Source organism: Acinonyx jubatus, chromosome E1, assembly GCF_027475565.1.
Source record: "Acinonyx jubatus isolate Ajub_Pintada_27869175 chromosome E1, VMU_Ajub_asm_v1.0, whole genome shotgun sequence".
Lineage (NCBI taxonomy): Eukaryota > Metazoa > Chordata > Mammalia > Carnivora > Felidae > Acinonyx > Acinonyx jubatus.
In genome coordinates this window covers 41,544,762-41,570,825 of record NC_069397.1, presented here as the reverse complement: position 1 = coordinate 41,570,825, position 26,064 = coordinate 41,544,762, and the positions used below count along the sequence as shown (strand labels likewise).

The 26,064-nt window shown below is 51.5% G+C and overlaps 2 protein-coding genes across 9 annotated transcripts in view; both read left to right on the top strand.

The window, feature by feature from the left end:
* GPATCH8 (G-patch domain containing 8) overlaps positions 1 to 6,314 on the top strand; it is a 100,353-nt gene extending 94,039 nt beyond the window's left edge. For all 8 annotated transcript variants that reach the window (XM_027048923.2, XM_053212203.1, XM_053212205.1 and 5 more), the window contains one exon: positions 60 to 6,314. In XM_027048923.2, the coding sequence (XP_026904724.1) occupies positions 60 to 3,948 (3,889 nt within the window). In that variant the 3' untranslated portion in view covers positions 3,949 to 6,314. The remainder of the gene's footprint in view (positions 1 to 59) is intronic.
* A 4,928-nt stretch (positions 6,315 to 11,242) lies between these two features.
* Positions 11,243 to 25,546, top strand: ITGA2B (integrin subunit alpha 2b). The gene is made up of 30 exons (XM_015071538.3): positions 11,243 to 11,558; positions 13,103 to 13,224; positions 13,313 to 13,410; positions 13,524 to 13,689; positions 13,965 to 14,014; positions 14,090 to 14,135; positions 14,229 to 14,357; positions 14,733 to 14,780; positions 14,935 to 14,978; positions 15,125 to 15,178; positions 15,314 to 15,366; positions 15,561 to 15,772; positions 18,482 to 18,664; positions 18,914 to 18,959; positions 19,059 to 19,163; positions 19,247 to 19,302; positions 19,396 to 19,547; positions 19,692 to 19,817; positions 20,210 to 20,277; positions 20,427 to 20,574; positions 21,562 to 21,654; positions 21,923 to 22,002; positions 22,364 to 22,444; positions 22,566 to 22,662; positions 22,766 to 22,918; positions 23,041 to 23,166; positions 23,639 to 23,752; positions 23,986 to 24,087; positions 24,302 to 24,418; positions 25,358 to 25,546. Exons 1-30 carry the CDS (start codon positions 11,371 to 11,373, stop codon positions 25,412 to 25,414), a joined length of 3,114 nt encoding a protein of 1,037 aa, XP_014927024.2. The 5' UTR covers positions 11,243 to 11,370; the 3' UTR covers positions 25,415 to 25,546.
* Positions 25,547 to 26,064: the final 518 nt, after the last annotated feature.

Genomic DNA, 26,064 nt, shown 5'->3' with positions numbered 1-26,064 from the left:
AAGAAGTATGAAGTGTATACCTCTAACCTTTTTTGTTATTTTTCTAAACCCTTGTGCAGTGCACCTGGAAGCGGTCCCATGTTCAGACCAACCACAGTGGCTGTAGATGAAGAAGGTGGAGATGATGATAAAGATGAATCAGCTACAAACAGTGGCACAAGTGCCACAGCCACTTGTGGCCTGGGATCTGAATTCTCCACAGATAAAGGAGGCCCTTTCACTGCAATACAAAGCACTAATACCTCTGGACTGGCACAGGCTCCTGGGTTAGCCTCCCAAGGCATCAGCTTTGGCATTAAGAATAATCCAGGAACTCCACTGCAGAAATTGGGAGTGTCATTTTCCTTTGCCAAGAAGGCTCCTGTCAAACTCGAATCAATAGCGTCAGTGTTCAAGGACCACGCAGAGGAAGGACCCTCTGAAGATGGAGCCAAAGCGGATGAGAAAGGTTCTGACCAAGGATTGCAGAAGATGGGAGAATCTGATGGTAGCAGTAATCTTGATGGTAAAAAAGAGGATGAAGACCCTCAGGATGGAGGGTCCCTAGCCTCAACATTATCTAAGTTAAAAAGAATGAAGCGAGAAGAAGGAGCTGGGGCTGCGGAGCCAGAGTATTACCACTACATTCCCCCAGCACACTGCAAAGTAAAACCAAATTTCCCCTTCCTACTCTTTATGAGAGCCAGTGAACAGATGGAAGGTGATAATAGTATGCACCCAAAGAATGCCCTAGAGAGCAAAAAAAGCAGTTCTCCCAAGCCTAAAGGCTGTATCAAGGTGATAGCAAGCCAAGGAGCAGAAAAGACAGTTGATGAAGTCTCTGAGCAACAGACAGAAACCAGTGCCGCAGAGGCCTCAGAGCCTGGAAGCAAAGCTGAGACAAAGAATACCTCAGGAGGGGATGTAAGTGAGCAGAGTTTAGAGAGTCCATGTCAGAAGGCTTCAGAGAATCAAATATGTGAGTCTAACCCCTCTAAAGAAACCTCTCAGATCACCCCAGCAGGGAAAGAAAGCCAGGAGGGACCCAAACATCCTACTGGTCCCTTCTTTCCAGTTTTGAGCAAAGATGAAAGCACTGCCCTCCAGTGGCCATCAGAACTCTTAATTTTTACCAAGGCAGAACCCTCCATTTCATACAGTTGTAACCCTTTATACTTTGACTTTAAACTTTCAAGGAACAAAGATGCCAGAGCTAAAGGGACCGAAAAACCAAAGGACATAGGAGGCTCCTCAAAGGACCATCTCCAGGGCCTTGATGCTGGTGAGCCAAATAAAAGCAAAGAGGGTGGAGAGAATGTAGAACATTCCTCAGGAGGCAGAATGGATGCACCTGCTTCTGGGTCTGCCTGTAGCAGTCTGAACAAGCAAGAACCTGGAGGCAGCCATGGGTCAGAGACAGAGGACACAGGGAGAAGCCTTCCTAGCAAGAAAGAAAGATCTGGGAAGTCCCACCGACACAAAAAGAAAAAGAAGCACAAAAAATCCAGCAAACACAAACGGAAACATAAGGCTGACCCAGAAGAGAAAAGCTCTAAGACAGAGTCTGGGGAGAAGTCTAAGAAGCGCAAGAAACGAAAACGAAAGAAGAACAAGTCATCAGCCCCCGCGGATTCTGAACGGGGACCCAAACCAGAACCCCCTGGGAGTGGTAGCCCTGCACCACCAAGACGACGGCGGCGAGCTCAAGATGACTCCCAGCGGAGATCCCTCCCAGCTGAAGAAGGGAGCAGCGGCAAGAAGGACGAAGGTGGAGGTGGTGGCAGCTCCCAGGATCACGGTGGGAAGAAACACAAAGGTGAGCCTCTAACTTCATCCTGCCAGCGAAGAGCTGGCACCAAACGGAGCAGCCGGTCCAGCCATCGAAGTCGACCCAGTAGTGGAGATGAAGATAGTGACGATGCTTCGTCACACCGGCTACACCAGAAGTCTCCGTCCCAGTACAGTGAGGAGGAGGAAGAGGAGGAAGACTCAGGCAGTGAGCATTCCCGGAGCCGTTCCCGGTCGGGCCGGCGCCATTCCTCACACCGTTCCTCCCGGCGTTCTTACTCAAGTAGCTCCGATGCTTCTTCAGACCAGAGCTGCTACAGCAGACAGCGCAGTTACTCTGACGACAGCTACAGTGACTATAGTGACCGATCTCGAAGGCACTCCAAGCGCTCCCATGACTCTGACGACTCAGACTATGCCAGCTCCAAACACCGGTCCAAACGGCACAAGTACTCCTCTTCTGATGACGACTATAGCCTCAGTTGCAGCCAGTCCCGAAGCCGGTCTCGGAGTCATACCAGGGAGCGCTCAAGGTCCCGGGGCCGCAGCCGCAGCAGCAGCTGTAGTCGCAGCCGGAGCAAACGGAGAAGCCGCAGCACCACGGCCCACAGCTGGCAGCGGAGCCGAAGCTATAGCCGTGACCGCAGCCGCAGCACCAGGAGCCCTTCCCAGCGATCAGGTTCCAGGAAGGGATCATGGGGTCACGAAAGCCCTGAGGAGAGGCGTTCTGGTCGTCGAGACTTCATCCGCTCTAAAATCTACCGCTCCCAGTCTCCCCACTATTTCCGATCAGGCCGGGGAGAAGGTCCTGGGAAGAAAGATGACAGCAGAGGAGACGATGGTAAAGGGACAGGCCCGCCCTCCCAGAACAGCAACATTGGTGCCGGAAGGGGGTCAGAAGGTGACTGCAGCCCCGAAGACAAGAACTCCGTTACTGCCAAACTGCTCCTGGAGAAGATTCAGTCAAGGAAAGTGGAGAAGAAACCCAGTGTGAGTGAGGAGGTGCTGGCCACCCCTGTTAAAGCTGGGCTCAAGCTCAAGGACCCCCCACAAGGTTATTTTGGGCCCAAGCTCCCCCCATCTCTTGGCAATAAGCCTGTTCTTCCATTGATAGGGAAGCTCCCAGCTACCCGAAAGCCGAACAGCAAGAAATGTGAAGAGTCTGGCTTAGAAAGGGGGGAAGAGCAAGAACAGTCAGAGACAGAAGAAGGGCCTCCAGGGAGTAGTGATGCCCCATTTGGACATCAGTTCCCCTCAGAGGAAACAGCTGGCCCCTTATCAGACCCACTCCCAGAAGAGCCAAAGTCTGAAGAAGTTACTGCTGATCACCCTGTTGCTCCACTAGGCACCCCAGTGCACTCTGACTGCTATCCTGGGGACCCCACCATCTCCCATAACTACCTCCCTGACCCCAGCGATGGGGACACCCTAGAGTCCTTGGATAGTGGCAGTCAGCCAGGCCCTGTGGAATCCAGCTTGCTGCCTATAGCGCCAGACCTTGAGCACTTCCCCAGTTACGCACCTCCCAGTGGGGATCCTAGTATTGAGTCAGCTGATGGGGCTGAGGATGCTTCCCTGGCCCCCCTAGAGAGCCAGCCCATCACCTTCACCCCTGAGGAGATGGAGAAGTACAGCAAGCTCCAGCAGGCTGCACAACAGCACATCCAGCAGCAGCTTCTAGCCAAGCAAGTAAAGGCCTTTCCAGCCTCGGCTGCCCTGGCCCCAGCCACTCCAGCCCTGCAGCCTATCCACATTCAGCAGCCAGCCACAGCCTCTGCCACCTCAATCACAACTGTTCAGCATGCCATCCTGCAACATCATGCGGCGGCAGCTGCCGCCGCCATCGGAATTCACCCCCACCCTCATCCCCAGCCACTCGCCCAAGTGCATCATATTCCCCAGCCCCACCTGACCCCCATTTCCTTGTCCCACCTCACTCACTCAATCATCCCTGGCCATCCGGCCACCTTTCTCGCTAGCCATCCCATCCACATCATTCCCGCCTCAGCCATTCATCCTGGGCCCTTCACCTTCCATCCTGTCCCACATGCTGCCCTCTACCCTACCCTGCTTGCTCCGCGGCCTGCTGCAGCAGCTGCCACCGCCCTCCACCTTCACCCACTACTTCACCCCATCTTCTCAGGTCAGGACCTGCAGCACCCGCCTAGCCATGGCACATGAGTTGGGGGATGGGAGCCCAGGTAGGGCCAGGGAAGGTGACCCATATATCTTCCCTCGGGGGTGTTGAGCCATTAATACCAGCAAGTAGAAGCTGGGATGGGCAGTGTCTGACAGCCAAAGAATCGAGTTTTGGCTTGCAGGGGTGGTTTTAGATTTGAGGTTTGCTTTGGGTTTACTATCAGGGATTTTTTTTCCCTTCCCCCCTTTCTGTTTGTCCCTCCTTCTCCTGTGTTTCTAAGCTAGGGAACACCAGTAAGTGCTACCCACCCCTCTGCGGCAACATCTCCAAACTGTCAAGTTTGGATATTCCTCTCTTCCCTCTACTTTTTATCCTCCACTCTTCCCTTCTGTAAATTTTAAAACATTTTTTCCTCTCTGGCCGGAGGTTTGTCTATCTGGTCCTGCCCTCTCAGTGTCTTTGACCATCCCTTGGTGACCTTATGCTATCCCGGGTGAGGTGGAAAGGGAGTCTGACCTGGAACCAGATGCTACTCAGGCTGTTATTCAATCAGTCCACTTCCCACACAAACAGAAAGCCACACATTTGGCACTGTTGTCCTCATATCCCTCATCCCAGAAGAGGTATCTGCATATCCCAGAAAAGAAGATCCTATCATGAATAGAAGCTATGCGGAACATAGAGTCGCCCGTGTGCTTCCCCAGAGAGGAGCTCATGTGTCTGAAGGGTGTATTTTCTTCTGTCATGTTGATGTTTCCTTCTTAATTTATAGGATTTTTTTTTAATGTAAAAAATTGCACTGAACTCTATAAACGTAAATGCTGCTTTTTGTAGCTCATATTAAAAAAAAAAAAGGTTCCATATTTGTAGTATACTGCAATAATATTTTTTACATCCAGCTCTTTAAGTGATCCTTGTTCTGGTGGCTTTGTGTAAATATGTTTGCCCTAGTTGAACTAAGAAACTTTAAAGGTTATAAAATGAAAACAAAAAATAAAGTATCTGTTTTCTGCTAGATGCAAAAATGACTAAGCATGTATATTTTATCAAGCTCATGTATTTTTTGAAGTTATGAACTATAAAAATGTTAAAACAAAAAAAGAACAATTGTTTAACATTTTTTGCTGGGACAGAACGTTTAGTTAATTTGCAGTAAGTGGTGCCCCCAGCACTGGGATTTGGTTGTTTTTTGTTTGTTTTTTTTTCAACTAATGGGCAGCAGTCAGCTGGGGGTGTCAGAGGGGTCTTCAGTTATGACATCTCCCTCATGTGCTTTGCAGTTTTATACAGAGAAACAGGTGAGCCCACAGAGGAGGAGAGAGAAATTTGAGAGCTTTGTTCTCTGGAAGCAGGGAGATTCAGAGTGATTGTCTGGGGGATTTCCTGGGTTTTCTGGGGACCTTGTTCCGGGCAGTCCATTTGCCTTCCTAGTACTTAGCCCCCCTCTGACAGTTTTTGTTGTTGTTTTTGTTGTTGTTTTTTGTTTTGTTTTGTTTTTAATGTGCCTTCTGGGTTGGCTAGAAACAGAAGTAGAAGTAGACTTGAGGATGATAAGAGTTGGGACAGTTTCTTCCCCTCTTGTTGGGAGGTGAGCATATTTATAGATACTGCAGATTATTTTGCTTCCTAGTTTCCATGCCTTCTGCCCAGCTTAGTTTAAGCAGTGAAGATTTTTTTTTTTCCTTTTCTCCCATGACACCTACCAGAGGAAGTGCCACCTTCATTCCTCTTCTTCCTCTTGCCTTTCATCAGGGCTCTCAGACCTAATTCACGTACTGGCCCAAAGGTGTTTATATTGCAGGTCTCATCTTTGGTGTAGTTAGCAGTTCTCTATCTGGCATTTCCCTACCCATTCCTGTGGCTGGAATTGGTTGGGTGGTTACCGGACAGGAAAAATCAAACCCTACTCACTTGGGCCAAGGCTCTGGGTTCTGCCTTTCTTCTCAGATTCCCAAAAGAAAAAGGTTTTGAGTTTATGAGAAGCAAGTGCTGGGCAAACAAGGCTCCTGCCTGAGCCTCCTACCTGTTCAGTGCTCCTCCTCTGATTCAGAAGCATCACTTTGGATAACTAGCACTGGAAAAATGAAATCATCTGTTTGAAGTGAAGGGACTCATTTTTCTTTGCTTTCAGCCCATGTAAATATTTAAATAATACAGTATTAACATTTTTGTGCTGCTTCCCATTAGCTTGTAGATTGAGCCATACTCTGGCTGCCTCTCTACCTTCCTGGGGGCAGTTTTCTTTAACTTTCAGAATAGTGATTTTAAAACTTAAAAAACAGAATAACCTATCCTTACTTACAAACATTACAGATTGTATTTAACTTTATCACATATGATAGAGATATATATGCTGTAAAATTAGGGAAAGGAACTTTCTAATAAACCAATGATTTGTGGAAACTTAGCAGAGTCTGTCGTGATTGTTACCCCATCCACTCAAGTTGGGAAGGGATGGAGTTGTGGGTTACAAATAATACCTTGTTTGAAGTGATCAAGGAATAGAGTCTTGTGAACGAGTTACTTATGATGTTTGGAATTGAGCTTCTCAAGACAGGCTGCCCACGTAGCAGCAGATTGTGCTGTAGGAGGAAATAATAGTGGTTAATTTTCTTTTAGTCTTAGGTGGATGTCTTGGAATATGCACCTCGTTTCCACACTTTCCCATGAGAATTGTCTTCTATGTCTACTTTTTTGCTCAGTTGAAATACAATCTCTGTGTAGTAGAATGTGTGGCATGTAGGTGCTCACTAAACGCCATTGGAATTTCTGGCTTCAATTTTCAGGATTTGGAATGCACTTCAGGGGCAGTGGGATTACAAGTCATCTGCCTGGACTTTGCCTTCCTGATGGAGTTTTGTATACCCGAACCAGTCTTGAGTTATTCTTCTTAACCTCATAATAATAACAATGCTTCAGAGCTGCGTAGTAAAAGGAAATGTGCCCTGATTGTTACAGCAGATAAAAACCTCTATCTACTCTTCTGTATCAAAAAAATGACAAAAGGCAGAGGAAGTTTAGTTTCAAAAGCTAACCATAGATTTGTAATGATAAATTGAGATTCCTCTCTCTTCCTCAGACTTTCAGGAAGGAGGAGTACAAAGTCTGTTTCTTTCCTAATCTCTCGTGCAGCTGTGTTCTCCCTAGACAAAAGACAAGCTATTCAATTTGAACCTTGGGTTGGATGCTCAGATCTTCCTACCTTCCTAACTGAGCAAAATCCCTGCCCAGAAAGAAGGAGTGTTACAAAGTGAAAGTGAAGGACACCTGGGTGGCTCAGTCAGTTGAGTGTCTGGACAACTCTTGATTTCGGCTCGGGTCATGATCCTGGTTAGAGTTCGAGCCCCACATTGGGCTTGTTTGCGCTGAGGGCACAGAACCTGCTTGGGATTCTTTCCCTCTCTCTCTCTGCCCCTCCCCCCTACTCATCCTCATGCATGTGCTCTTTCAAAATCAATTTTAAATTTTTTAATTGAAAAAAGTGACTTTCTGAGCAGGCAAGGTGTGCCTACTGGCCTGTAGAGAGTGCTATGTGAGGGCATGTGCAGCCGATTCCAATAAGGGTTCTTTCAACCACCTGCCTCAGCCACCTGTACTTGCAACCTGGAAGTACTCCCCTTTCTACACCCTGATGACTAAATCAGGCCTTGTTGACCTTCCCATTCTTATTTGTCAGAAATACCTTCACCTCCCCCCACCCCCTTATCAGCTCATGTCTGAATTATTGCAGCATATTTCTGGCTGGGCTCAGAGTCCTATGCAAGCTTACTGGGTTTTCAGAATCTGTGTTGGGTTCATTTTATGTACTGCTTCCCAGTAAAATGCTAAGCTTGGAGAGGACACAGACTGATTTCTATACCTCCTTTTTTTTTTAATCCCTTAGAATGTTTTACATAGAGTTGAACGCATAGTAAACATTTTTACTATATGTTGAAAAATAGGAACAAAAAATACTGAGGATTATGCAAGGATTAAACAAGGAAGCATCAAAGATAATGAAGGATTTTTCTCTATATATCCTCCATGTCACCTACCTCAGTGCCAGGCACATAGAAGTTCAGTCATTGTTGACTGAAGCCTTAACAGAACGCTGGATTCACTGAGGAATTCTAGGACTCAGGGCTGGTGGGATGGGAAAGTGGGAGCAGTGTGTCAGCACTCTGCCTATTATCTCAGAAGGGAGATCAACCCAGCTCTGACCCCAAAGGAACCCCCGTGAGAAACAATTCTTGAATACCAAACTCTTTCGTTCCCAAATCTGATCCTTCACCTATTTCTAGTTGTAGCTGATGGTACAACTGTCCTGACAGCCATGCACCAAAGCTGTAAATTACTTTTGACACCTCCCTACCCCAGTGTTACTGATTGTGTAACCTCTGCTCTCTCTTTTGTTCCTATCATCAGTATCCTGGTTCAGACCTCACCACCTTTAACCAAAAGGATTGCAGTGGCCACCCATCTATCTGACCTTCCCGCTAAGTCCTGCGTTTCTCAGTTCCTTCTATCCACAGCCAGTGTAATCATCCAAAAGGGAGCACAATTGGTCAATGTATCTCTTATTCCCTGACTTTAAAAATCTTTGGTTCTCCATCTCCTACAGATTAAAAATTCAAATTCCTTGAGGCATTCAAGGACCTTCAGTGATTTGATCCTAGCCTTCCATTTCATTCTCGTGCCTCAGTCCTCCCCTTTGAGCACCATACATTGAGTCGACTATTTGCCTTTCCCTATAATTGACCTCTATGGTCTGCAGCTCTCTTTTCTCATGTTATTTCCTGTGCCTACAAAACCCTCATTCTCAGACAAAAGGCACCACGGTGTACTGGTTAAGAACACGCAATAAAAAAGGGGGGCAGGGGGGGCACCTGGGTGACCCAGTCGGTTAGGTGTCCGACCTCGGCTCAGGTCATGATCTCACGGTTAGTGGGTTCAAGCCCTGCATCAGGCTCTGTGCTGACAGCTCAGAGCCTGGAGCTGCTTCAGATTCTGTCTCCCTCTTTCTCTGTCCCTCCCCCACTCGTGCTCTCAAAAGTGAATTAGGTGTTAAAAAAAAAAAAAGATTTTAAGACTGATGGATTCAAGCCAAACATGTTTGAATCCTTGTTTTGCCACCCTTTGGCCATATAAATTTGGGCAATTTACCTAAAACTCTACCACGGTTTTTGCATCTATAAAATGTGCATAACAGGGGCGCCTGGGTAGCTCAGTCGGTTAAGCATCCGACTTCGGCTCAGGTCATGATCTCGCGGTCTGTGGGTTCGAGCCCCGCGTCGGGCTCTGTGCTGACAGCTCAGAGCCTGGAGCCTGTTTCAGATTCTGTGTCTCCCTCTTTCTCTGACCCTTCCCTGTTCGTGCTCTCTCTCTGTCTCAAAAATAAATGTTAAAAAAAAATTTTTTTTTAATGTGCATACCAGTACTTATTTCATAGGGTTGTTATGAGCAGCAAAGATATAAACGACTTCAGTTAGGCATAATGTTAGTCTACCCTTTCAATGCATTCTTTACTGTCCCTCTGCTGCAGTTATGTGTGTTCGTGTCCTAATTCTGGACTAAGTTCTTTAACGATCCCTGACAGTTATCTTTGTATCCCTCATAACTCAGTGCCTTGAGCAGAATAAATACCCATTAAAGACTTCAGTGGGATGTGACAATATTGAGCTATGCAGTCAGTATACCACAGTAATGTAATACCATTTGGTTGAAGACCAGAAGAGGGTAGAAGGTAAGTATAGGACAGGGTTAAGTATTCATTCTAGCAAATGTATGCCTATCGTGAGCTTAGCACTGGGGATTCAGCAGTGAAGAAGATCCAGACTAAAGTTCAAGGAGGTTCCTCAGGGCGCCTGGGTGGCTCAGTCGGTTAAGCGTCCGACTTCAGCTCCGGTCATGATCTCATGGTTCGTGGGTTCGAGCCCTGCGTCGGGCTCTGTGCTGACAGCTCAGAGCCTGGAGCCTTTTTTGGATTCTGTGTCTCCCTCTCTCTCTGACCCTCCCCTGTTCATGCTCTGTCTCTCTCTGTCTCAAAAATAAATAAACGTTAAAAAAAATTTTTTTAAGTTCAAGGAGCTTCTAATCTAGTAAGGGAGAGGACTTCGAGTTGTGGGCCAAGGTGGTGAATTACAAGGGGAAGGGAGGAGCTGGAAGCATGGCACAGGATAGTTGGGCAGGATAAGATAGATGGTGGTTAAGTTTGATTAGAAAATATAGAGCAAAAGGAGGACGTGGCAGTCTTCCTTTACCCCTAGCAGATCTTTTGAATTTCCCTCCTGAGAGCCTGCTTTTTTGGGGAAGACCTACAGTGCCAATAAGACTTGGCACTACTCTTCCTGTCATCCAGAGAAAATTGCCTTGCCTTTCTGCTCAAAATATTCCTTCTCTCCACTGTGTGGCTCCATGTTTGCATCTTCCCTCCTCAGTGCATGCTTCCATTCAGTCTGTCTGTCAACGACACATACTACACGTTAGGCTCTCGGCTAGGCCCTGGGGCTGCAAAAAGGAACCTTGTTCTCAAGGGAGTCATGGACACAATCCAGTGAATGGACCATGACTAAACAGTGTGATCAGTGCTGTTCCCATGTGTGCCAACTCCAGGGTGCCAGCCTGAGGAGTTGAGGGAGGCGTCCCCTAGGCAGGGAGCCCACTAGAATCAAGTCTTGATTGGACAAGAGCTCTGTCACCCAAGAAAGAGGGAGGGTCTGCCTTCAAATGAATAGCTGGCATATAGTCCCAGAGCCTGTGAGCCAGAATATCCTGGACTCCACTCTTTCCCCATCTCCTTTCCCCTTTGGCCAAGATCCATTGGCCACACATTTCGCCAGCACCAGCTGCACCGCTGTGGCCACATTAAGATGTGGCCTGAGATGGAGGGAGAGTGAAGAAGCTTGCTACACCAATATGGCTGACCAAAGCTCTGGAAGCAGGAAGTGGGTAAGTGCCTTATCCAAAAGGATACAAAAACCTCAGTTCTTATCAGGAGACAGCAGCTTCCTTCCTCCTTCCTCCACCTCTGACCAAGTCACACTGGGCGATTACAATGTAGACAGTTGTGGGGGATGGGGGAGGAAGGGCTGTAAAACAGTTAGAATGGAGGCGTATGGATCAGTTAGTTCATGATTACCCCAAGCAGATAGGAATGGTGGCTCAGACTAGAATGGTGGTAGTGCAAATGTGAAGACTCAAGAGACATAGTTGAGAGGCAGAACCAACAGGACTTGGTGATAAACTACTCTCAGGAAAAGGGAGGAGTCATGGCTTTCAGCCATTAGCATCCACCCCCAGGGTGGCTTCACCCCCTTTCTGGCAATCCAAGAAACCATATGTATCCAGGGCTTATAGCCCTTTCCTCTGCCCACTGCTCAGCAAGTGAGTTCCAGTTTGATAAGAAAGGCTTTCCGGTGGTAGAGACTGAAAGGAAGAGGAAGAAGCTAGCCCATTCCTGCCTAGGAGGTGGTGGGAGAAGGAAGATGGCCAGAGCTGTGTGTCCACTTCATGCCCTCTGGCTTCTGGAGTGGGTGCAGCTGTTCTTGGGACCCGATGCTGTCCCTCCAGCCTGGGCCTTGAACCTGGACCCAGTGCAGCTCACCTTCTACACAGGCCCCAATGGCAGCCACTTTGGGTTTTCACTGGACTTCTACAAGGACAGCCGTGGGAGGTGAGCCCGGGAGAAGTTTGGGTGTTGGGAAAGAGAAGGATTCTGTGCCCCCCTCACTGCTTCTGTGAACCTCAAGCTCCCCATTTGTGATAGAGGTTGAGCAAAGCGATTTCTAGGCTCTATTCAGACTGAGTTCTTTTTAGGAATACTGGCAGAACTGGCTCAGGTAAGGGTGTCAGGGAGGGGCACCAAAGGGGAGGTGGGCACCAAAACTACAGCAAGAACAAAGGCAAAATTTGATGCCTTAATTTTCCCGCCAAGGGTCAGTTGTATGACCTACTCCACCCTCACCCCTTAAAATACATTTATTAAATTGACTTGCAAAACCGCGAAATTGTCTACCCACTCCACCTTGCTTTTCTACTCTATCCACCCCCATCCCCATCAAAAGTATAGATATTTTGAAAAGAAACAATAGAGCATTAATGGTTGGAATTAATCAGCTGCAAAATCAGACTTCCAAGATTAGAGTCCTGGTTCCTTGTCTTTATAGTCACTACCCTGCACTAGTTACTTATTGTGTGTAGTAGATGCTGTGATGCTCACCTTCGGGGAGTGGGGATGGCAGATGGCCTTCAAGTATCTGCCTCTTGGGGAATTTTCTCTGCTGAAGAGTCACCTCCCCCAAAGTCAAGTCCCCTTTCCAATGTGGCCTATAACCAATGACTGATCATGAGGAGTGTGGAAGGAGGAGAGAGGTGTAAGGGTCCGATGTTCTCACCTCAACTTGGGATGGTTCTGAAGGGTCCTTGTAGCTCCAGAGCTCCCAGGGTGCTGGCCCGTGACTGTCACTGGGCCTGAATCTGCATTTGACTCCTTTCTCTTCCCATTCTTGCTTCTTTCCCTTTGTTTCTACAGATATTGGCTTCATAGGTATTACTTAATAAACATCCTACGAGATGAAAGAAAAAAATTAATACTTTTTTTTTTTAGTACTTGTTATGTGTTATTTGGCTGGCACCATGCAGAAATGTCCCTCATACATTTATTTCATTTACTTCTCCTGACATTGATTGGTAGTTATTGTCCCCAGTTTATACATGATAGAGCTATTATTTGAACCTAGATCTACTAAGGTCCTCAGCAATATCAGTACCTCACTTTAGAGGTGCCCAGTAGCCTCCCTAATTCTTCACCATTGAAACTACTTCTCAGGTAAAGGTCTTAAGCTCTAGGGGGCATGGAAATCCCTGGCTTTCGGTGTGGGGTGTAGAGGTGGGGTATATGGAGTTCGGATGATGTGCAAAGCTTAGGAGGTGTTTTTCAGGAAGGATAACAAACTCCTCATATTCAAATCAAACCAAACGGTTATAGTACCAGATTTACCTTTAACTCACTAGGTTACTTTAGGCACGTGATTTCTCCCACTGGGAGGCAGTTTGGCCATGAAAGGTTGGGCTCCACGGTCTGTGATATCTCGTTGAGGAAAGATGACCCAGTGCCCTCCAAGGCACACAGCCCTTCCAGGTAGTGCTCTCAACGCAGGTGCCGGGGCGTGTGGTGCCCGGGAATCCGCGCCACACTCACCCAGCTTTCCATCGCAGCGTGGCCATCGTGGTGGGCGCCCCGAGGACCCGGGGCCGCAGCCAGGAGGAGACGGGCGGCGTGTTCCTGTGCCCCTGGAGGACCGAGGGCGGCCAGTGCACCTCGCTGCCCTTCGACCTCAGTGAGTCCTACTCAAGGAGGCAGAGGGAGGGGTTACAGGGAGCGTGGACAGCCGAGCTTCAGCGCCCCATCCTTCTTGCGCCCTCCAGATGATGAGACCCGACACGTAGGCTTCCAAACCTTCCAAACTTTCAAGGCCGGGCAAGGACTGGGGGCGTCGGTCGTCAGCTGGAACAACAACATTGTGGTGGGCGCCGCGGAACGGGGCACAGAGAGCAGTCGTGGGCAGGGACACGTGGTGGGGGGCGGGGGGGAATCCGAATCCCGCCCGTTCCCCACTCTCCTGTGCCCCTGCTCCAGGCCTGCGCCCCCTGGCAACACTGGAACGCCCTAGAAAAGACAGAGGAGGCTGAGAAGACGCCCGTAGGTGGCTGCTTCGTGGCTCAGCTCCAAACCGGCTACCGCGCGGAGTACTCGCCCTGTCGGGCTAACACCATGAGCCGGGGTTACGTGACAAATCCCTTTAGTGAGTTCAGCTCTCCGTTTTGTCTCCGTTCCCTCACGGCCACCTAGCTCCCTCCTTCACCTGATACCTCCCAAGCGCCCTCCAAGCCCGGCTTTCAGTCCGGCATCCCCGTGGGCCCAACTCCTGGGCCCAGCTTCTAGCCCCGCCCCGCCTGGCTCAGACTCAAGGCCACGCCTCCATATTAACCCCGTGGCCCCGCCCCTACCCCGCCCCAAGCGCCCACGCACAATTCTTGACCCGCCCCCTCGCTGACCCCTCCTCTTTGCCTTCTCCAGCCGAAGACAAGCGCTACTGCGAAGCGGGCTTCAGCTCCGCGGTCACTCAGGCGAGTAGGGAGCATAAGCGGCGTGGGGGCAGCTCCCAAACAGAGCCCCTCTCACCTCCGGGGTTTCCCTTTCAGGCTGGAGAGCTGGTGCTTGGGGCCCCTGGCGGCTATTTTTTCTTAGGTACGTGCCCATCCGTACACCTCCCTCCCTCCTCTTGGCCTGGGGAGACCCCAGTCGTCGCAGCCCCCACACCCGCTGTCCCTCGCGCCCTAGGTCTCCTGGCGCGAGCTCCTATTGCCGATATCGTCTCGAGTTACCGCCCAGGCACCCTCTTGTGGAACGTGCCCGCCCAGCGCTTCTCCGCAGACTACAACAACCCAGTGTACTTCGACGGCTACCGGGGTAATCCTGGCCCCTCCCTTCTAGACTTCTCATCCCTCTAAGTATCACCGCCCCCTCCGCCGGTCAGGTCCTGCCCCTGCGGGAGCGCCCTCAGTCCAACCCCCCTGGCCAACTCCAACCCCAGAGGCATCGAAGGCGCCTCCACTCTCTGCTCCCACAGTTTCCCCGCCGACCGCCCAACTCCCATATGCCCCACCTCGCCTTCCCCGCCCTGGATTCGCTGGGCCGCCTAGGGCAGGTCTTGGCCTCTCGATGGCCTCAGTTTTCCCATCTACGCGATGCAGGGTTTGGGTCTCTGGGTCCCCTTCTTCCTCGCCCTTGGCCCCTCTCCCTGCTTCACCCTCCCAGAAAGAATAATTCGTGCCGTGTCTTCAGGGTACTCGGTGGCCGTGGGCGAGTTCGACGGGGATAGCAACACTACAGGCAAGAAATCCATTTAGGGGCAAAGGTTGGGGAGCCCAGCCCGGGGAGGAGCACCTCCACTCCCCGCCACGAAATCTCCCCTGGGTGGCAGAATGGCGGGCGGGAGGTGGGTAGGTTGCAAGGACCTCATTAACTGGGGTCCGGCTCTCCCTAGAGTATGTATTAGGCGCCCCCACCTGGAGCTGGACCCTGGGAGCGGTGAGTGCCCCTTGTCCCGCCACCGGCATCCCAAAGCTCTCGGCCCCATTCCTCAGCCTCACAAGCCCCCTACGCCCCCCTCCCCCCGCCCTTTCTGCCCTGGAGCGGGAGCAAGAATGATGAGCGCCTGGGCGTTGTCCGTGCAGGTGGAAATTTTGAACTCGTACCACCAGACGCTGCACCGGCTGCACGGAGAGCAGGTGGAAACCGGTCCCGGTGGGGTGGCGGACGCTGGGGAACTGGAACCCTAGAATATTCCGCGGAGCGTGGAGGGCAGTGTTAAGAGAAGGTGCCGGCCTGGGGGCAGGAATTAAGTAAGCCTCGTCTTCCTGCAGATGGCTTCGTATTTCGGGCACTCGGTGGCCGTCACTGATGTCAACGGGGACGGGTGAGGGGCGCCCCATCCCTACGGACTTGAGTCCCCTATTACCAGAGAGGTTGACTGCTCTCGGTCCCCTCCTTTCCTCGCCCGTTCCCATGTGACCACCGAGGGGCGCGGAAGGGCGAGAATGAGCGAGATTTGGCCCAGGCCCGCAGCATCCCTCTCACCCACCCCCACGGAACCGCCCGTCTGGCCTGCAGGAGGCACGACCTGCTGGTGGGCGCGCCACTGTACATGGAGAGCCGCGCTGACCGCAAACTGGCCGAGGTGGGGCGTGTGTACTTGTTCCTGCAGCCTCGCGGTCACCACCCACTGGGCGCCCCCAGCGTTCTGCTGACGGGCACACAGCTCTACGGGAGATTCGGCTCCGCCATCGCGCCTCTGGGCGACCTCGATCGGGACGGCTACAACGGTAAGGGAAGAAAGGTGCCCCACTTGCTGCAGAGGGGTTAACAGCTGCAACAAAAACTGTGGGTTTAAGAGTTGAAAGAGATCAGTTAGGATTTGTTTGCATTGGTCTAGGCAAGAGATGGTGAGCACTTGGGTGTGGATTTCGGCAGTGGAGTTAGAGACAGGGGTGACTTCACAGATATCCAGAACCTGGACTTTTGGGACTTGATGGGTGACTGGATGTGGAGCTAAGAGAGAGCGAGTCATTGGTGGAGAGGGGTATTGGTGCCTTCACTGCCTGGAACTCAGACCAAGCAGCAGGTCTGGGAAGGTGAAGTGGGGGGCAGAGATCAGCAGCTCAGCGCTGGGCCTGTTTGACCTTGAAGGGCTTGGGAGCAGTAGGCAGACTTCCAGAGAACAGTTGGGTTCCCCATTCCCACCAGAGCGGTCTGAGTGAGAGACAGAGGCCTGGGGAGGCTGGATGAGGTCCTGGGCACCTGTGAAGTGAGAAGAAGCAGAGGACAAAGCCCTGGGGAGCAAGAGCATTTAGGGGACTCCCAGATGAAGTGAGTCTGGAAAGGAGACAAAGGAGTGTCCAGAGAAGTAGTAGATCCAGGAGGTCTGATGGCCCAGAACTCAAAGGAAGAGAGCCCTTTGAGCAGGAGGAAGGGGATCGGTGATTTCAGATGCTGCTGAAAGGCATACTTAGATGGAGCTGGAGAAGTATCCATGGACTTTAGCAAGAAGGTCATTGGTGACAGCGGTAAGAACTGATTCAGGGCCGGGTAGAGACAAAAGTCAGAATGCCAGGGGGCAAGGTATGAATGGAAGTGAAGAATTGGAGGCAGCCAGTGTAGACAGCTCTTTCAGTTTGTGAAAGGAAAAGAGAGAGAGAGAGAGAGAGAGAAAAGAAAAGAAAAGAAAGAAAAGAAAAGAAAAGAAAAGAAAAGAAAAGAAAAGAAAAGAAAAGAAAAGAAAAGAAAAGAAAAAGGAGAGTCCTGAAAGGAGATGAGGGTCAAGGGAAGGCTATTTTAATTTCAAAGCATATGGAGTAGGTTGAATGTGGAGGGAATGATCTTGTGGGGACACAGGGTGGGGAGGGAAGTGAGCTGGAGGAGGGTCCCTATGATGGGTCACAGAGAAGACCGGGCTGAGATGTTTAGCCTGGTGGCAGGGTAAAGGAAGGCAGAAAAGCGGGTTTGGACTGAGAGCACAACAGTTGGGCTGCTTCTCTTTGTGAAGGAAGTGGGGGCTGGGAACTTGACAGAATGAAGAAGGTTTGAAATAGGCGCTGAGCAAAGTGGGGGAAGGGGCTGAGCAGTGCCCCCTCGGAACAGTTGGGCAGTACCTCCATCTCCACCTTCCTGGTGGTCAAGAATCCCTGGGGCCCAATCTGGTGAGGTCTGGCCAGGTTTGCTGAGGACTGGCAGTGGGGCAAGATGGCTGAGGATATGACAAGGGTGATCGAATGGTCGGAAGGAAGTAAAGAAAGGAAGGTGCTAAAGATCAAGAGAGAATGGAGGCCCAGAGTCTGGGCATGAGACTGTGGTCAGAGTGGTCTTATATGGATGAATTCTGTGTAACTCAATCAGAAAAATCAATAGAAAAAAAAAAAAAGAAAAATCAATAGGTTTTTTAAAGTTTATTTATTTTGAGACAGAGAAAGCATGGGAGGAAAAGAGAGGGAGAGAGTGAGGGAGAGCGTGAGGGGGGAGGGGCAGAGAGAGAGAGAGTGTGTGTGTGTGAGAGAGAGAGAGAGAGAGAGAGAGAGAGAATCCCAAGCAGGCTCTGCACTTTCAGTGCAAAGCCTGATGCCAGGCTCGAACTCACAAATCGTGAGATCATGACCTGAGCCCAAGTAGGACCCACTGAGCCACCCGGGCACCCCAATCAATAGATTTTTAAAAGAAAAAAAAAAAAGCTGCATAGAAAACAAAGTCAGAAGACAAAGGAAAGACAGTTACAACATATATATAAAAGATCTTAATTCTTGTCACATGTAAAGAACTCCTACAAATTAATAAGATTATGATGATTAACAAATACATCTTCAAGAGTGATCTTACAAGTTCTTAGTGATGACAAGCCCATAGTGTGGCTCTGAGTTTGCATGGTGGAATTGAAATGGGGTGAAGGTCCCTAGGGGAAGAGGGAGCCATTTCTTCATTGGTCTTGATTATTTACTCTTCTGGGACTCAGTTTTTCCATCTAAAATTAGAATAATAATGCCTGGGGTGCCTGGGTGGCTTGGTTAGTTAAGCATCCAACTCTTGATTTTGGCTCAGGTCATGATCCCATGATTCGTGGGTTCAAGCCCCCCATCAGGCTGTGTGCTGACAGCTCGGAGCCTGCTTGGGATTCTCTCTCTCTCCCTCTCTTTCTGCCCCTCCCCTGCTTGTTTGTGCTCTTTCTCTCCCTCTCAAAATAAATAAACAAACCTAAAAAAATGGGAATAATAATGCCTAATTCAGGATTAAATGAAATCATGTCAATAAATTTTCTCAATAGCTATCAAAGGCTGCTACTGTGTTTATAATAATCCTAGTTGATGGGTCTCTTTTGTACTCACTCATAAACTCCTGGAGGGGCAGGACAACTGCTTCCTTGCACCAGACTTTTGTATCCCTCTCACGGTCTCCTGCCGTCTGCCCAGAGAAGGAGCTCAGGGCTGCCTGGATAAGAAACAAAAATTGCAAAAAATTGTAACAAACAGCCCCTCCCTTTCTTCCAGATGTCGCAGTGGCCGCCCCCTATGGGGGTCCCAGTGGTCGGGGCCAAGTGCTGGTGTTCCTGGGTCAGAGTGAGGGGCTTAGCTCACGCCCCTCCCAGATCCTGGACAGCCCCTTCCCCACAGGCTCTGGCTTCGGCTTCTCCCTGCGAGGTGGCACAGACATCGATGACAACGGATACCCAGGTGCCCCTGGAATGCCTCCGGCTAGCCAGGAAGGGCCCTTGGGCATTAGCTGGACATGCTGAAAAATACAGTCAGGGGCCTGTGCCCCACTGAGCGTCTGACCCCTCTGTGGGGCTGAGAGGCCAGGGGAGGCCAGGCGAGGCCAGGCCAAAACTCAGTGGAGGCAGTGGTGTGGGAAACTCTGGGAAAGAGGTGATGAGCACCCTTGCCCCCTCTAACTGCTGATTCTGACCCCTCCAATATCTATAGACCTACTGGTAGGAGCTTATGGGGCTAACCAGGTGGCTGTGTACAGGTGAGTGCTGGCTCTAGGGGCGTGGTGGCGGAGGGCCCACACCATCAGAGGATACCAGTTCAGGAGGGGATAATGGCCAGCATGCCCCCATCCCACCAGAGCTCAGCCAGTGGTGATGGCCAATGTGCAGCTGCTGGTGCAAGATTCACTGAATCCTGCTGTGAAGAACTGTGTCCTGCCCCAGACCCAGACACCAGTGAGCTGGTGAGGAGACGGAGGGCAGGGCCCAGGCAAGGTCTGGGACCTTGAGGGATCCTAGCCCCTGAGCCCAACTCACATCTTTGCAGCTTTAACATCCAGATGTGTGTAGGAGTCACTGGGCACAGCATTCCTCAGAAGCTGCGTGAGTGTCGTGGTGGGGACAGGAGGGAGGTGGTCCTGGGCACCCCTGGAGGTTGGCCAGGGAGACTCTGACCCTCCCCGCTCGCCCTGCCAGCCCTACACGCTGAGCTGCAGCTGGACCGGCAGAAGCCTCGCCAGGGCCGGCGGGTGCTACTGCTGAATTCTCAACAGGCGGGCACCACCCTGCATCTGGACCTGGGCGGGAGGCACAGCCCCATCTGCCACTCCACCATGGCCTTCCTCCGGGTACGCCAGGCTGGGGATGGGCCGGTCTGGGTGCGCCAGCCTGTTCGTCCAGCCCCGGGGCACGGGCTGAGCGCTGTGGGTACGGGGGTGGTCAGTGGGACATGTATAGCAGGGTGCACAGTCTGACTCTTGTCCCCTCCCTAGGATGAGGCTGACTTCCGGGACAAGCTGAGCCCCATCGTGCTCAGCTTCAATGTGTCCCTGCAGCCCGAGAAGGACGGAATACCCCCCGAGCTCGTGCTTCACGGGGACACCCATGTCCAGCAGCAGGTGGGGGTGGGCGGGAGCAGGCAAGGGAGGTGCAGGACCCCTGCTCAGGGTTAGGGTTAGTGTCGAAGTCATAATGTGAACCCCACAATCTTGACGTCACCTCTCATCTGTGCTGTCACGCCAAACCCTAATGAAAAACCTCCAAATCTCAAAATTCCCTAAACCCCGACACAGGTCCCAAGTGTTGTTGATGTTACCTCTAAACACTGACAAACACATGAACCTTGATGTCACCATCCTGACATCGTCCCAAACCCTGATGCAAATCCCCAAGCCCTGACGTCAGCTCCAAACTCCTTTTCATTCTTGGACCTAATTCCCTAGGTTCCGATGTGACCCTCAAACTTCCCACACCCCCAGCTCACCCACACATCTTGACATGCCTCTTTTAGACCCGCATCATCCTGGACTGCGGAGAGGATGATCTGTGTGTGCCCCAGCTCCAGCTCACCGCCAACGTGTGAGGAGGCCGTCTGCCCCGTGACACCCCTTCGCCCCCCCCCTGGGGGGCCTGATACTCTGTCCTCACCCCTTCCCGGATCCTGGGCCTGGACCAAGCCTCCTCTGCTTTTTTTTTTTTTTTTTTTGGTAACTCCTTTGTCCTCACAGGATGGGCTCCCCACTCCTCATTGGAGCTGACAATGTGCTGAAGCTACAGATGGATGCAGTCAATGAGGGAGAGGGGGCCTACGAGGCCGAGCTGGTTGTGCGCCTGCCCCCAGGTGCCCACTACATGAGGGCCATCGGCAACATTGAGGTGAGGCCCCACCCAGGGGCATTGCTGGGGACCTGGGAGGTGCAAGAGCCTTGACTCTCATTTTACACCTGAGACCCCCCCCCTCCACTTCTCTTGTGCATTGCTGTAAAACTGATTTTTTTTTTTTTTTTTTTTTTTTTTGCTAATGGCATAAAATCCAAGGGCTCTATTATAAAACGCAAACCCCAAATGGCTCAGGTACGAAATGTTAGCAGAAACTTCTGTTAACATTTGGTGGATTTCCTTTCAGTCTTTTTTCTTAGCATCCACAGACACTTAACATGGGCATATATTTATTTTTTATTTTGTTGATGTAGTTTCTAACAATGGAAGCATCCTGTATGTAATGTTTTTGTATTTTTATTTCCCAAAATTTCATTAAAAATAATAAGTTGCCCAGGGTGCCTGGCTCATTCAGTTAAGCGACCAACTCTTGATTTGCGCTCAGGTCATGATCTCATGGTTCATGAGTATGAGCCCTGCATCAGGCTCTATGCTGACTGTGCAGAGCCTGCTTGTGATTCTCTTTCTGCCTCTCCCTCTCTCTCTCTCAAAAATAAAATAAGTAAACTTAAAAAAAAATGATCAGGCGCAGGGCGCCTGGGTGGCTCAGTCGGATAGGTGTCTGACTTCGGCTCGGGTCATGATGTCATGGTTCGTGAGTTCGAGCCCCGCATCAGGCTCTGTGCTGACAGCTTAGAGCCTGAAGCCAGCTTCAGATTCTGTGTCTCACTCTCTCTGTCCTTCCCTCACTTGTGCTCTCTCTTTCTCTCTCTCAAAAGTAAATAAACATTAATAAAATTTTAAAAAAATGATCAGGTGCTACTGTGAGACACAAGGAAGAACGTGACAGTCCCTCAGACTCCCACCCCAAGGCACCCCTCTCTGCACCCTTGCACACAAGTTTCTTCCAGACTTTCCAAGGGAGCTTAAATATATATGGGATGCTCTGCAACCATCTTCTTTCTTGAAACTACCTTCCTGAAGGGCTTTGAGAGACTCATCTGTAACCAGAAGAAAGAGAATGAGACCAAGGTGGTGCTGTGTGAGCTGGGCAACCCAATGAAGAAAAATGCCCGGGTGAGGCACAAGTCGTGGGTGCTTGGTCTGCTCCACCAGAGGCTCATACACAGCCGAGCTTTAGGGGCTGGGTTTGGAGTCATATAGCCCCGGGCTGGAATCCTGGGCCTCACACTCCCTGCGTTCTTGGGTGAGTGACTTTCCCTCTCTGAGTGGGCTTCTGAGATAACAATGGTGACTTGGAGGATGGAAACTGGAGGCCACATTCAGGACAAGGCTGCCCGGAGTGGGCATTTGGGCCGTGACTTTGGCCCTCCCTCTCTCTCAGATAGGAATCACGATGTTGGTGAGCGTGGGGGACCTGGAAGAGGCTGGGGAGCATGTGTCCTTCTGGCTGCAGATCAGAAGGTATGGGCAGGGGAGCATTCCTACCCACCACCCTTCCCCTATCTGATCCCGATGCAGAGACCCTGAGATGCTCCCTTCCCCTATCTGATCCCGATGCAGAGACCCTGAGATGCTCTCCTTCCAGAGGGTCTTTTGGGATGCCTGCTCTTCAGACATCCTTGTTCCCTTTCTTCCCCCAGAGACTTGTTTCTGAGTCTTGGAGCTCTAGAGGAAGTTCTTACCCAGGTCTAACTTCAGTGTGGCATGCTGCCTGTGGAGTTAGCGCTTCCTGAAGCTTCTGAAATTCTGGCCCCGTCCAGAGAGTTCTGATGTTCACTGGGCTGGTGTCCCTGACATGCTTCTCCTGTCCCCTCCCCTCCAGCAAGAATAGCCAGAATCCAAACAGCGAGGCTGTGCTGCTGGATGTACCAGTCCGGGCAAAGGCCCACATGGAACTGCGAGGGTGAGACCAGGGGTAGATCAGGGAGATGGTGGGCAGGACCCGAAGGTTCAGAGGGCCTGGGGGGAAGCCCTACAGGCAAGTCAGGTGCTCAAGCTCACCCTGGGGGCTTGGGCCCCTGCAGGAACTCCTTTCCAGCCTCCTTGCTGATGGTGGCGGAAGAAGGCAACAGGGAGAACAACTCGGACAGCTGGGGCCCCAAAGTTGAGCACACCTATGAGGTACCAAGGACCACCTGGGACCCAGGCTGGGGTGGGGGGTACCCAGGAGCTACGCACTCACTAGGTGCTGAGCTACCTAACATCTGCCATCACCACCCACCAGCTCCATAACAATGGCCCCAGCACTGTAAGTGGCCTCCACCTCAGCCTTAGCTTTCCCAGCCAGTCCCAGCCCTCTGACCTGCTCTACATCTTGGATATACAGCCTCAGGGGGGGCTTCAATGCTCCCCACAGCCGGCTCCTAACCCCCTCAAGGTGAGAGCCTGGGTGGAAGAAACAGCTATGGGTGAGGCCCCAGCCCAGCAACCAGGGCCCCTCTGGGAGGGTGGGGAGATGATCGGTGCTCGGGACCGACTGGCTGCTCTTTGCCTCCCCAGCTGGACTGGGGGCTGCCTACCCCCAGCCCTTCCCCCATTTACACGGGGCATCACAAGCGGGACCGCAGACAGGCCCTCCTGCCAGGGTCCAACCAGCCCTCCAGGCTTCAGGATCCAGTTCACCTGGTGAGCAAGCTCTGTGGTCTGCAGCTGGGGCTTCTTCCCTGGGGCCCAGGGGACAGAGGCTCTGGGAAGCAGGGAGAGCGGCTGGCAGTGTGATGTGGGCCTTGGGTGTGCCACCTTGGTCCCACGGAACACTCCAAATGAATATGAAGGGTTGAGCTGGTCTTGTGTCTGGGCTGGGTGGGAATATTTGAATTTTCAAAGGTTCCTGGTACATTAAAGAAAATGGAGAAATGCCAAAGCAGAGTTACAAAAATTCTGGGTATTGAACACTATATGATGACCCACTTCTCGGCCCTTCCTCGCATTTCTGGAACGATGTGAGCAACCCCATTTAGAGACAACGTCAGACGCTTGAATCTGAGGCCCTTCCTGAGAGGGAGCCCGGAGCTCCCTGCCCCCCTGCCCCTTCCTGTTGTTGGGTCCTTGGGGTGAGGGGTCAGAGGGGCTGGGAACTAATGACTCATCCCCTTAGAGCTGCGACTCAGTGCCCTGTACAGTGGTGCAGTGTGAGCTACAGGAGATGGCACGAGGGCAGCGGGCCATGGTCACGGTGCTGGCCTTCCTGTGGCTGCCCAGCCTCCAGCAGGTGGGGGCAGATGCTGGAGGGCGGGGCTTTCTGGCGGTGGGGACCAAGTTTGTTCTGGGGAGAGATAGGGCATGAGGGGGGGGGCGGTGGTGAAGAGAGAGGGAAGGCAAGGCTTATTTTTGAGGAGCCAAGCTTAGGCCAAGGGCAGGACTCCAAGGTAGCGGGGAGGCTGGGGCCAGGACTCCTACAACCAATAGACTCATGTAAATGGCTTTCACCCCCACCCCATTCAGAGGCCACTGGATCAGTTCGTGCTAAAGTCAAAAGCTTGGTTCAATGTCTCCTCCCTTCCTTACTCTGTGCCCGCCCTCAGCCTGCCCAGTGGAGAAGTTACGGTGAGTATAGACCCATGGTGGCAGGGGACAGGAGCCCTGCAGGACCCACTGTCTTCCCAAGTGTCTGCACCCTGCAGGATGGGGGCGGGACACCCCTGGGTCCGAGGGGTGGCACAGGTAGGTGGCTGGCTCAGAGATGCGCATCCCACAAGTTTGAGTCTTTGGGAAAGACAGGTGTCAGGGTGACTGAGAAGACACGTGGGTTTGCCCTCAGGTCGAGACGCAGCTGCTTCGTGTCTTGGAGGAGAGAGACATTCCAATCTGGTGGGTGCTGTTAGGCGTATTGGGCGGCCTGCTGTTGCTCACGGTCCTGGTCCTGGCCATGTGGAAGGTAAGTCCTGAAGGGAGAGTGGGGTCCCCAGGAGGGCACACAGTTGGCCCTGCCCTACCTCACAGGGAGGCAGAGAGAGATGGTGACTTAGGGTCCATTCACATCTCTACCATTAGAGTCTCATTCTCCAGAGGACCTCTTCCAGGGCACAGACCTCTGGGAGAGGTGGCCCCTGAAATTCTAAGGCCTTTTCAGTCTGTTCCCCACTGACAGGAAGAGTCACAGGGAGTGAGTCCTGCCTTCAGGAATTCCCTGGCTACTGAGGAAGACAGGGCTCACCTCCTCCTGACTCTGTCCTTCCCCCTGACTGAGGTGGGAGACCCGGGAGGCCCTGGTGGGTCACTTCCTCCTCTGTACCAGGAGCGCTGTTCTCAAACTCGCTCAAGTGTTCAAGCGCTGGGAAGTCATGGTACTTTTAGGGAAAATCATGCGTTAAGACTTAAAATCATCAAATACATATTGTGTGCTAGAGTCACAGAGAGATACACAATCGCCAATATTTAAGAAAAAGTCAAGAGTGGGGGTGCCTGGGTGGCTCAGTCAGTTGAGTGTCTGACTCTTGATTTCAGCTCAGGTCATGAGGTCACAGTTTGTGGGAATGAGCCCCATGTCAGGCTCTGAGCTAACAGCGCAGAGCCTTCTTGAGATTCTCTCTCTCTCTCTCTCTCTCTCTCTCTCTCTCTGCCTGCCCCCCTCAAAATAAATAAATAAATGTTAAAAGAAAGGATAAAAAGTCAAGGGAAAAAAACAAAAAAGCAACTTGTTACATGTATTCTCTCTGAGTGGGAATGGCGGCCGTGTTGGCAGTGGGATCCGATTCTGTGCTGGTCCAGGGACAGGACCTCGTGTCTGGCTGCTTTCTAGAATTCTTCCTCAACTGCTGCTCTGGGGCCCACCCATCATCTTTACACCCTGTCCCCGGCCCTTGTGCGCCCCCAGGTTGGCTTCTTCAAGCGTGTTCGGCCACCACTAGAAGAAGATGAAGAGGAGGAGTGAAGGGGCCGCGTCGCTGTGTCCTGGGAGCATCCTGGGAGGAAGGCGGCAGGCGTGCCCGCCCCTCCCCTTCTTCAGGGTGCACCCCCAGCTCTATGGGTTGGAGCTGTCCCCTAGACACCCGATATTCTCCCCTCCAGTGAGAGCTGGCCACTCCCTTCCCTGCTGGCAAATAAAGAGGCTGAGCCCCAACCCCCAGCACGCTGTCTCCTCTTGGCTCAGTGAAGAGAAGGGCACCGGGCATGAGGTGATGTTTGGAGTGAGGGGCTGGGGCTGGCAGAAGGGTGAGTGGAGAGTGTCTCTGCCAGGCAAAGGTGGCATATTATCATCTTTGGGGAGTGCCTGGAAGTGGAGAGTGGGGTGGAACAGGGGAGAAAGGGTGACAGAGCTTCCAGGTGATACTGGAGAAAGATGGGATGTCTGGGTGGCGTGGAAATTGGGGGCATCGGAGAAGGCAGGCTGGTCTCTGGTGGACAGCTTTAAACAGTATTTTTTTTTTTTTTTTTGAGGGATAAGCCTCAAGTTGACCTGAGATTGGGAACATAACATGCTCTTCCCACTCCTGTTAAAAGAAAAGAAAGAAAAGAAAAGAAAAGAAAAGAAAAGAAAAGAAAAGAAAAGAAAAGAAAAGAAAAGAAAAGAAAAGAAAGAAA